At 37.8% G+C, this 12,050-nt stretch overlaps 1 protein-coding gene across 1 annotated transcript in view; it reads left to right on the forward strand.

Annotated features, from left to right (window-relative positions):
* The window catches only part of LRP1B (LDL receptor related protein 1B), a 1,867,078-nt gene that overhangs the window by 1,785,140 nt on the left and 69,888 nt on the right, over positions 1 to 12,050 (forward strand). Inside the window, exon 84 of the mRNA XM_061135390.1 lies at positions 270 to 431. Coding sequence (XP_060991373.1) covers positions 270 to 431 — 162 coding nt within the window. The remainder of the gene's footprint in view (positions 1 to 269; positions 432 to 12,050) is intronic.

Here is a 12,050-nt window from a genome sequence, read left to right on the forward strand (position 1 = left end):
AAATACACATATGCATATAGAATTGTTCATAAAATGAGCTCTGACCATTTTACCCAATATAAACTTGAGTTATCTTCTAATCTATGTTTCGTTGGAACATGGGCAAGCTAGGACCCAAAGAGGTCATGTTACCGTGTAAAGTCACAAAATAAGCAATGGACAAATTTTGCCCAGAATACTGACTTCCTAATTCTTACTTAGCAAGGATTCCATGTCGGTAAACAATTTTGTCAACTCATTTTCTTTTCGTTATTTTTTTTTTTCAATAGGGAGACCCACGTGCAGCTGTGCGCTGGGGTTCACTGGACCAAACTGTGGTAAGACAGTCTGTGAGGACTTTTGTCAAAATGGAGGGACCTGCAGTGTTACTGCTGGGAACCAGCCTTATTGCCACTGCCAGCCTGAACACACAGGAGACAGATGTCAATACTGTAAGTAAAAACAACCCCCGGGAGGCAGTATGACGACAGGCTGTAAGGTGTTCGTTAAGTCATCTCATCACCTCAATTTCAGCCACCCCCTAGTTTTCAGGCCCACCCCCTCTGTCACCCCACATCTAATCATTCTTTTCATTGTTCCTCACCCATCTCTTGTTTTAAAGATTCTGTTTCTTCTTTTTTTAGCTTAGATTCCACAATCCATCATTATAACTATTTACTGCCTCCTCCCCTCTCTTTTGCTTTCCTAGTAAGCCATAACCATTGCTAAATCCAATTCTTATCTGTCCTGAACTGGCACCTTACTGCTGAATGCAACTGGGAAAAAAAAAAAGAGTAGACTGCTCTAACTGGAATTTTTGTCACTAATGTCATATGGGCACTTACTATGGTTTCTACTGTATTTCATGAATCCATTCACCCTTCTAGATGTCTATGTCACATCTTCTCTTTTCCCCTCAAACCCCCAATACCTGTGCCCTAACTTTATTCCCAGCCTATTTCATTGCTTAGGTGGTGCAGTGGTAAAGAATCCATCTGCCAATGCAGAAGACTCAAGAGTGTGGGTTTGATCCCTGAGCTGGGAAGATCCTCTGGAGTAGGAAATGGCAACCTGCTTCAGTATTCTTGCCTGGAAAATTCCATGGACAGAGGAACCTGATGGGCTACAGTCCACGGTGTCACAAAGAATCATACACAACAGAGTGACTGAACACACACACAGAGACACACACAAAATGACCCCAAGCTCCCACCACCATATCCCTCAAGCTACTTTGTCCTGTGCTTCACCTTCTGTCTTCTTTCTTATGACTAGGGACCCTTACTGTGTCTAATGCTATCCTGTCCATTCCTAGTTTAGATGCCTCTTAACTATTCATTGTTGTTTAGTGGCTAAGTCATGACCAATTCTTTGCGACCCCATGGACTGCAGCACACCAGGCTTCCCTGTTCTTCACTGTCTCCCAGAGTTTGCTCAAACTCTTGTACATTGAGTCGATGATGCCATCCAAACATCTCATCCTCTGTCTCCCCCTTCTCCTCCAGCCCTCAATCTTTCCCAGCATTAGGGTCTTTTCCAATGAGTCAGCTCTTCGCATCAGGTGTTCAAAGTATTGGAGTTTCAGCTCAGCACCAGTCCTTCTAATGAATATTCAGGGTTAATTTCCTTTAAGATTGACTAGTTTGATCTCCTTGCTGCCCAAGGGACTCTCAAGAGTCTTCTCGAGGACCACAATTTGAAAGTATCAATTCTTTGGCACTCAGCCTTCTTTATGATTCAACTCTCACATCCATACATAACTACTGGTAAAAAAAACATAGCTTTGAAAAAAAAAAAACAAAAAAAACATATCTTTGACTATACAGACCTTTGCCAATGAAGTGATGTCTCTGCATTTTAGTATGCTGTCTAGGTTTGTCATAGATTTTTTTTCCAAGGAGCAAGTGTCTTTTAATTTCATGGCTGCAGTTACTCTCTGCAGTAATTTTGGAGCCCAAGAAAATAAAATCTGTTACTATTTCAACTTTTTCCCCACATATTTGCCATGAAATGATGGGACCAGATGCCATCATCTTAGTTTTTGGAATATTGAGTTTTAAGCCAGCTTTTTCACTCTCCTCTTTCACTTTCATCAAGAGCTTCTTTAGTTCCTCTTCACTTTCTGCCATTAGAGTGGTATCATCTGCATATCTGAGATTGTTGATATTTCTCCAGGCAATCTTGATTCAAGCTTGTGATTAACCCATTCTAACATTTTTCATGATGTACTCTGCATACAAGTTAAATAAGCATGGTGACTATGTACAGCCTTGATATACTCCTTACCCAATTTTGAACCAGTACTCATAGACACATTTATACAACTGTCCTTCTTTCTTTTGTTTTATCAATATTTTTTCACTGCCTAGTCAAGGCTATGGTTTTTCCAGTAATCATGTATGGATATAAGAGTTGGACTATAAAGAAAGCTGAGCGCAGAAGAATTGATGCTTTTGAATTGTGGTGTTGGAGAAAACTCCTGAGAGTCCCTGGGACTGCAAGGAGATCCAACCAGTCCATCCTAAAGGAGATCAGTCCTGCGTGTTCACTGGAAAGACTGATGTTGAGCTGAAGCTCCAATACTTTGGCCACCTGATACAAAGAGCTGACTCATTTGAAAAGACCCTGATACTGGGAAAGATTGAGGGCAGGAGGAGAAGGGGACGACAGAGGATGAGATGGTTGGATGGCATCACCAACTCAATGGACATGGGTTTTGGTAGACTCTGGCAATTGATGATGGATGGGCAGGCCTGGCATGCTGCAGTTCATGGGGTCACAAAGAGTTGGACATGGCTGAGCAACTGAACTGAACTGAACAGAATCCTTTCTTTAAAAACTCCTTTGTGCTCACATCCCTTTCTACATACAACTTTATTTCTCTGCTCATTGTTTTTCTAATTAAAATATAGTTGTTCTATAATATTATATTAATTACAGCATAATGATTTGGTAATTTTTAGATTATGTGCCATTAAAATTATTACAAAATAATGATTATAACTCCCTGTGCTGTATAAGGTGTCCTTGTTGCTTGTGTATTTTATACATAGTGGCTTATATCTGTTAATCTCAGACCCCTATCATGCCCCTTCCCCCTTTCCTGTCCTCACTGGTAACTACTAGTTCGTTTTCTATATCCATGAGTCTGTTTATTTTGTTATATGCATTTATTTGTTTTATTCTTTAGATTCCATGTACAAGTGATATACAGTATTTGTCCTTCTCTGTCTGTCTTACATCACCAAAATTAATATTCTCTAGGTTCATCCACATTGCTGCAAATGGCAGAATTTCATTGTTTTTCTTGGCTAGCATTCCACTGTATAGAGACATTTTCTTTATTCTTCTATTGATGGACATTTGGGTTGTTTCATCTTGTATGTTATAAATGGTGCTGCTGTGGGCATTGGGGTGCATATATATTTTCAAATTAGTGCTTGTATTTTTTTTCTAGATGTATACCCAATGTAGAAAAGCTGGATCATATGGCAGTGCTAATTTTAGTTTTTGGAGGAAACTTCACACTGTTTTCCATTGTGGCTGGACCAATTTACATTCCCACTCACAGTGTAGGAAGGTTCCTTTTTCTCCATGTCCTTGTCAAATTTTGTTATTTGTAGACTTTTTGATGATAGTTTTTCTGACGGGTGTGAGGTAATAACTCATTGTCTTGATATGCATTTCTCTAATAGTGGTGATCAGCATCTTTTTGTGTTAGCCTTCTGTATGTCTTTTTAGAAAAATTTCTTTTCAGATCTTCAGCTCATTTTTCAATCAGGTTGTTTGTTTTTTTAACATTGAGTTATGTGAGCATTTATACATGTTCAACATAAACTCCTAACTGATCATATCATTTGCAAATATTTTCTCCCATTCAGTAGGTCATCTTTTCATTTTGTCAGTGGTTTCCTCTGTTTTGCAGAAGCTTTTAAGTTTAATTAGGTCCCATTTGTTTATTTTTTGTTTTTGTTTTTTTATTTTGCCTTAGAACAGATCCAAAAAATATTCCTACAGTTTAGGTCAAAGAGCAGTCCTATGGTTTCAGGCTTTATATTAGATCTTTAAACCACTTCGAGTTTAATTTTACATGTGGTATAAGTGTTCTTATTGCATTGTTTTTCATATAGCAGTTCAACATTTTCACCACCACTTGTTGAAGAGACTGTCTTTTCTCCATGTATGTTCTCGCCTCATTTATGGTAAATTAACTGTAGATGCTTGGGATTATTTCTGGGCCCTCCTTTCTTTTCTATTGATTTTTGTGCCATTGTGCCAATACTGCACTGTTTTGATTACTGTAGTCTGAAATATAGTCTGAGGACTGTAAATGTTATATATCCAGCCTTGTTGCCCCACGCCTTCCCCAGTCAGGATTGCTTTGGTAACTTGGGGTCATTTGTGGTCCCATATAAATGTTAAGGAGATCAAATCAGTCCATCCTAAAGGAAATCAGTACTGAAATTTCACTGAAAGGGCTGATGTTGAAACTCAAATATTTTAGCCACCTGATGCAAAGAACTAACTCATTGGAAAAGACCCTGATGCTGGGAAAGATTAAAGGCCAGAGGACAAGGGGATGACAGAGGATGAGGTGGCTGGATGGCATCACCGACTCGATGGACATGAGTTTGAGCAGGCTCCGGGAGTTGGTGACGGATAGGGACACCTGGCATGCAGCAGTCTATGGGGTCACAAAGAGTCAGACACAACTGAGCAACTGAACTGACTGATAAATTTTAAGATTATTTCTTCTAGTTCTATGATAAATATGGTAGGTATTTTGATAGGGATTGCATTGTATCTGTAAATAGCTTTGAGAAGTCTGGCCATTCTAACAATATTAATTCTTCCAATCCAAGAACATGGATGTCTTTCCATTTCTTGTGTCATCTTAAGTTTCCTTAAATGATATTTTAGTTTTCAAAATATAGGTCTTTTACCTCCTTTGTCATGTTTATTTTTAGATATTTTATTCTTTTGATGTGATTGTAAACAGGATTTTTGTTTGTTTTCTCTTTGATATTCCATTATTAGTGTATAGGAAAACAACACATTTCTGTATATTAACCTGTGTCCTTTATTAGTTCTAATAGATTTTGGGTGAAGGCTTTCAGATTGCCTACATAGAGTATCATGTCGTCTGCAGTGATAGCTTTACCCCTTCCCTTCTGATTCAGGTATCTTTTATTTATTTTTCTTGTCTAATTGCTGTAGCTAGAGCTTCCAATACTATGCTAAATAAAAGTTGTAAAAGCAGGCATCATTTTCAGTTCCTGAATTTAGAGGAAATTCTTTCACTGTTGAGTGTGATGTTAGCTGTGGCTTTGACTTACATGGTCTTTATTATGCTGAGATATGCTCTCTCATCATTTTGATGAGTTTTGTTTATTTTTTTTTTATAATGAATGGATGTTGAATTTTGTCAGTGCTTTTCATGTGTTAATTGAGATTCTCATGTAACTTTTTTCTTTCATTTCATGGTATATCAAATTGATCGATTTGCAAATATCGAACAATACTTGTACCTCTGGAATAAATCCATCTTGACAAGCTAATATTTTATTGAGGATTTTTGCATCAATATTCATCAAAGATCTTGGTTTTTTATTTATTTATTTAATTTTTTGGTCTTGTCCGTGTCTGGTTTCCATGTTAAGGTAATGATGACCTCATAGAATGAATGTGGAAACATTGAGTCCTCAATTTTTTGGAATCACGTGAAAAGTATGTGTATTACCTCTTCCTTATAAGGTCTGTGAACATATGATCATGGACTTTTAAGAATTTTTTATTATTTTTAATTTGATTTACTACTAGTGATCATCCTTTTCAAATTATCTGTTTCTTCTTGATTAAATCTTGGTAGCTGGTTTGTTTCTAAAAAAATTGTCCATTTCTTCTAGATTGTCCAATTTGTTGGCTTATAACTGTCATAGTCTCTTAAGATTTTTGTATTTTTGTATTATCCGTTGTCATTCCTCCTCTTTAATTTCTGATTTTGAATCCTCTCTCTTTTCTTCTTGATGAGCTTGGTTAAAGCTTTATTGATTTTGTTCATATTTATCAAAAAGCCAGTTCATGGTTTCACTGATTTTTTTCTATTGGGTTTCTTATTTTGATCTCTATTTCATTTGTTTACCCTCTGATCTTTATCATTTCCTTTCTGATAGCTTTATGGGCATTTCAGAATATATGACTCTGTCTCTTACTGCCTTTAGAATTATCTCTTTAACTTGTAACACTTAATTATATGTCTGAGTGTAGGTCTCTTTGGGTTCATCTTATTTGGGACCCTGTGCTTCCTATATCTAGATATCTGTCTCCTTCTTCTGGTTTTGTATGTTTTCAGCCATAATTTCTTCTAATACATTTTCAATCACTTTCACTCTTCTCCTCCTGGAATCCTTATAATGCAGATGTTGGTATGCTTAACTGTATCATAGAGATCTCTTAAACTATTTCCTTTTTTTTTTTTTGCTGTTTTGACTGTGTGATGTCCAATATTCTATTTCCAGAGAATTTATGTTCTTTTCTGTTACTTACTCTACTATTCATTTCTTCTACTGCATTTTTATTTCCATTATTGAAATGTTCATTTCTGACTGGATTTTTTATATACTTTTGTATTCCTTGTGACATTTTCCACTGTATTCATCTATTATTTTCCTTATTCAGTTAACATTCTTGTTACTAATACTTTGAATTATTCATCTGGTAAACTGTTTATTTTGGTCTCATTATTTTTTTTCAGGATTTTTCTCTTGTTCTTTCAATTGAGAATAGTTCCTTCCTTTTTCATTTTGCTTAGCTTTCTCTTCCTCTATGAGTTATGTGAAACAGATGCCTACTTCAGTCTTGAGGGCACTCTTATGTAGAGGCATTCCTGCCAGGCTGTGTGTGCTCAGAGTCTTTGATGGGAGAGCAGGATTTGTCTTGTATGCAAGTCATGTCTTTCCTCAAGTTGTGCCTACAGCTATCACCTTGGTAGGGGCCCAGACTAGAGATGGAGGGGCTTCACCTGAAGCTGAGTGTGAGGCAAGTCTTTCCCCTGATCAGTGGACATATTGGCCCTATGAGGGGTGGGATCCAACCCCAAGGTACTGAAGCAAAAGCTAGGAGGGTCATCCCCAAGGTACCTCAATTTTATTTACCTGTGTGCTTTCCCCTCTTCCAGGACTGGGACCTTGTCCCCAGAGTTGGGTGACCTCAAAGCATGAGGGTCAAACATGGGCTCTCAGTCCATGTCTCAGTCAGAGGTTTGAGCTGTCTCTACTGCTCTGCCTGAGGTATCAGCAGTTATCTCCCTCATTCGGCTCAGATGCAGCCTTGGGTATGAGCCGCATTAGTCTCTCACAGTCAATCATTGCTGTCAACTAAAAAATATAGTCATAATCTGAAAGTAGAGAGTTATTTTATTTGGTGGGAATATTTAGGACTCTGAACCCAGGAGACAGCATCTCAGTAGCTCTGAGAAAACTGCTCCAAGGAAGCGGTATGGGGAGTCAGGCTATATTCAAGTTTACAACAAAGGGAGCAGGCAGTCTGAACATCAAAGATCAAATATCAAAATAAGAAATTTAACTTTCTGTGTATGGGAAGATGCAAGCCTCTGCACTCACTGAATTCATTCCTTTCATATGCACCTCAGATATCTGGGGCCAAATCCTGTGTCCTTGTTTACCTAAAGGAGTGGCAGATGACTGCTGCTTGCATTGCCTCAGCTCCTCCGCAATCACCATGGTGCGTGGTGGCATCTGCTGGGTCACAATTTTGGGAACCCTCATTCACATTTGGAGGGCAGGGAGCACTGATGGCTGTGACGTTTCTCATTTGCTGATATGGCAGGAGAATTTTCATTTCATACTCCCCATGGCCTCCATTGACCCTGGCCTGTTGTAGAATTGCACTGCAGGGCAGGTGCGGCCTGCATGGACTCTCTGCATACGTGGGATATGGGCAGTGGAGGATAGTCACTCTGAGACCTGGGTGGCTTCTGGTGCACCACTTGAGTAAGCTTCAACAATGGCCATGGCTGCCCCATCTGGGCTCTCATCTTGGACCCGTCACCTCTTCCTATAGTTGAGTTTTCTCCCCAGTTGTGACAGCCTCAGATCCAATTCTGTGACCTGCAGCACGTAAGCCTGGAGCATGTGCAGAGGCAGTAACAAGGCCAGCCAACAGTCAGGAGGCTTCAGTCTGCCCTGTCCACTCTCCCTTGGGGGTAAGCCAATATGCATGCTCTCTTTAAGAGCAGTGATTCCCACAGACTATTAGTGTCAGGGGTCTTCCAACCAGCCAAGGGTGCTTATCTCCTCTGCATAGGACCCAAGCACATTCTGAGCACACTGAATGATGTTCAAGCAATGCCAAAATCCTACATAACAACCAAGATCCTACATAACAATCAACCAAGATCCTACATAACACAAACCCTACCTACTATCCAAGCTGGTTTTGCACCCTCTCCTTTATTCAAGTAAAACCACATGGATTATTCTCCTCCATGGGTCAACTTCCCTGGCTCTGTGACTTTCTCATGCTGACTTTCTCATCCTTTGAAATGCAATTTCTCCTCACCTTCATCTCTCAATGCCAAATCCTATCAGTTTTTGTCCAGCTCAAAAACCATTTCTTTTCTGAAGTTGTTCATAACCACCCTTAAGTTGAACTAATCTCTCTCTCTTCTAAATTTTCAAGACTGCTCCTTTATTTTTCTTTTTAGCTCTGTTCACTTTTACTTGTCTGGGATCACCTCTTTTAGACCACACCCAACAGTGGTGTTTGTTTAATAAACAAATATTGATACATAATCATACATAAGTAAATGAGAGCAGTTTGGAGGCACGTTTATAAAATAATAATCCATTTAATGCACAAAAGCTACATTTAATCAGAGTACAATTGAAATGGGAAACTGAGTTCTGTTCGCAGAGCCAAAGAATGAACTTCGCAAACTCACAAACACTCACACAGGCAGAGTTTTTAGTTTTAGAGGATAGAGATACAAAGCTCTCAGCATAGACACTGAGAGAGGGTGAAGTGCCCAAAAAGGTGGGGATTACAGCAGTTTATATTTTTACTAGTATTGACTGATCTGTACATCTTTGGTTGGTTCATGATTTTAATATATGTCATTTTTTGACCAATCGGTTTGAAGATTACAGTCCCTCATTTGACATCTTTATGGCTTTTTTTATCCCCAATTTTTAAGTTTTCTCTGACATTGAGTCATCAGCCTGTGACCCTTTTCCTTGACCCCAGGCAACTGTCGAAGGACCAGATGTATATTTAAAAGTTAGTGGTCCCCCTGGTGTTCTTCTTAATAAGCTGGACAGGAGTTAATGATTGTCCCATCCTGGGTCTGAATGTTTTATGACACCAGGGAGGCATTCTTCTGAATGCCTGGAAATTGGAACAAAGAGTTTAGCTTTAGTTTAAAGAAGTGAGAAGCTTATACTTGAGAAGGAAAAAATTGAAATTTAAAAAAAAAAAAGGAACCGAGGTTTCAGAGTCTAATACGGTCTAGCAATATCTGCCTCACAGTTATCTGGTATTTTTGTGTGGAGTGGTCTTCCAGTGCCCAATTGGTCCATCATCACGGAACACCAGTCTTTGTTTTTTGTCTTTTTTTTTTTAAGTTGAAGCATCAATATATTTGACTTTTTTTTTTTTTTAACCAAGTTTTAAAAATACTGTGTGGCCATCTTTATAAGGATTTGTATTCTTGAAAAGAATAAATTAAGTTAGCTTATATTTTAATTGGCAACTTAATAGAATCAAAGTCTGAGGTAACCTGATGCGTTATAAAAGGCAGCATTAGAATTTTATTATCACTATTAGCAGTCATAGCACTTCTCACGCTTTACAGCAAAGCACTTATTAAAATTAACCAATTAATCCTTAGGCAGAGGTTAAATAACTTGCTCAAGGTCCCAGAGAAGTAATATCATAGTCAAAATTGGACCCCAGGATTTGTTGATCAACATATCAACAAACACCCGTGCAGTTTGTTGATGCTGGGTTTTGGCAGCAAAATAAGTCTGTGGACAGTGTCATCAAAATGATAAATCCAACAGTTGACAAAAGTGTAATAAATTTAGAAGCTATTAGATGTGAGTAAGCAAGGTTCAATGGACCTGGTGTTCTGTCAAAACTGTATCTTGCATATTCAAAATCTTCTCTCTAAGAATGAAGAAGTGACAGAATGGTTCATTACAGTGCCTAATTAAAGGTCCATTAGTGGGAGGTAAAAACATCATTTCTTAGTTGTGCTGAGTAAAAGCATTTCACAACCCTAATGGCAATATAAAATCCTGAGGTCTGAAGTGCAAATTAATTTTAACACCAGCACCCAGGGAGGAGAGACATAGATAAATAATGGCAAAAGTAAAATTAAGTATTCTTTTTGTCAAGCAAATATAGCTCCAATTCATGCAGTTGTGGAGCAAGGATTTCTAGTGTACATCAAAAAAATAATAAGCATGGCATTTTTCATTTAAATCTGGATGTTAACTATGAGGTCAACAATATTTGAGGTTATTTATAATTAAACAGCAATGATATTAGGGCAAAGGAGCCAATGAGGATCAACTCAATCAATGTCTAAGTGCCAGGTATTCAAATCAAATGGCAATCTGTTTGTCATTTTATTAATGTTTTTAAAGTCCTCTAGTGACCTGCCTGAAAAATCATTATAATTTCAATTAGAACTCAGTTTATTAAAAATGTACCTATATGATTTACTCCCACTGATTCCAGTAAGTACAGACATAAGCAGCATTTCAGATTTATAAAATTTGGAATATCTGACAATAACCTAAAATCATCTATTGTAACTGGTATTAGAACCATAGTCTATCAAGTAACTTATAAAGTTATGAATTATACTTTTGAACCTACCATATGTGAAAACACTTGGAATTATTTTTACCACTTTCCTTCCAGAGCAATTTTATACCATTAGTCAGCTAGTCAGTGAACATGTTTTGGTGTTTACAGCGAACTATCACTATGTTAGGCATGGAAGAAACAGTGATGTCAATATATTTCTTGCTATCAAAGGACTTACAGTCTAACATGTGATTATGAAAAAGAAGCAATGATTTTAGTGAACAGTTCAAGGAAACACAAAGACCAAAACGCAAGAAAAAACACAGAATTTAGCCAATAGAAAAGATTTCTTGGAGGAATTATCACCTAAGCTAAGACCAGAAGAAACAAAAGCTAACCAGGTGAAGAGACAATGCAGGGGGAGCAACAGCATTTGCAAAGACCCAGAAGGGAAAACCTTTTGAAATTTACTTTTTCTTTTGCTATTTGATTTTCCCAGGGGAGGGCTGACAGGAGAAGTAACAATTATTGAACATATATAATGTATTGACTACAGAGATATATGCTGTAATACATAATTTTATCTGATATATGAATATATGATTTTATGGCAAATGCTCATAGAGCACTGTAAGGTTAGTATTTTTAGTCCAACTTTACAAATGCCAAGAAAAGAGATGAAGCCATTCTCCCTAATCTGCCCAGTTAGAGAACATAGGAACCACAGTTTACAGCCTTGCAGGTCTGACTCCCTGAGGCTTCTGGTCTATTTGCTTGTCATTTAATAGCTTGTCCACTCAGTTGTATCTTTTTAGATTCACTATGAGGACCCTCAAAGCTCAGGTGGCAAATGGCTCAGTGTGGGCTTTTCATGTTTCTACTCCATTGAAGAGAGGTGTTAATAGTTATTTTAATCTTGACTTGATTAAGACTATGGCAGGCCCAGGCTGAAGAGACCAAAAGGGGTAGACTTTCATAATGGCCAGAAAAATAAAATAAAATCTTTTCTTTTCAATTAGTATGAAAGACAATAAGAACTGACCCTTGAACTCTAAGAAAGAACCATGACTTAAAAGTGAAATTATCAATCAAGAGTAGCTAGTTCCTAATATTCAAGTATTCTGTTTTTTTAGAATACTCATACCGAGAATATGAAAGCATGTCAGAACCCTGTCCACTGATTCTTTTTCTCTTGGTGAGAAAATAAGCATTGTTTTCATTCAGGCCTTCATCAATCT

The sequence above is a fragment of the Dama dama genome, chromosome 33, assembly GCF_033118175.1.
Source record: "Dama dama isolate Ldn47 chromosome 33, ASM3311817v1, whole genome shotgun sequence".
NCBI lineage: Eukaryota > Metazoa > Chordata > Mammalia > Artiodactyla > Cervidae > Dama > Dama dama.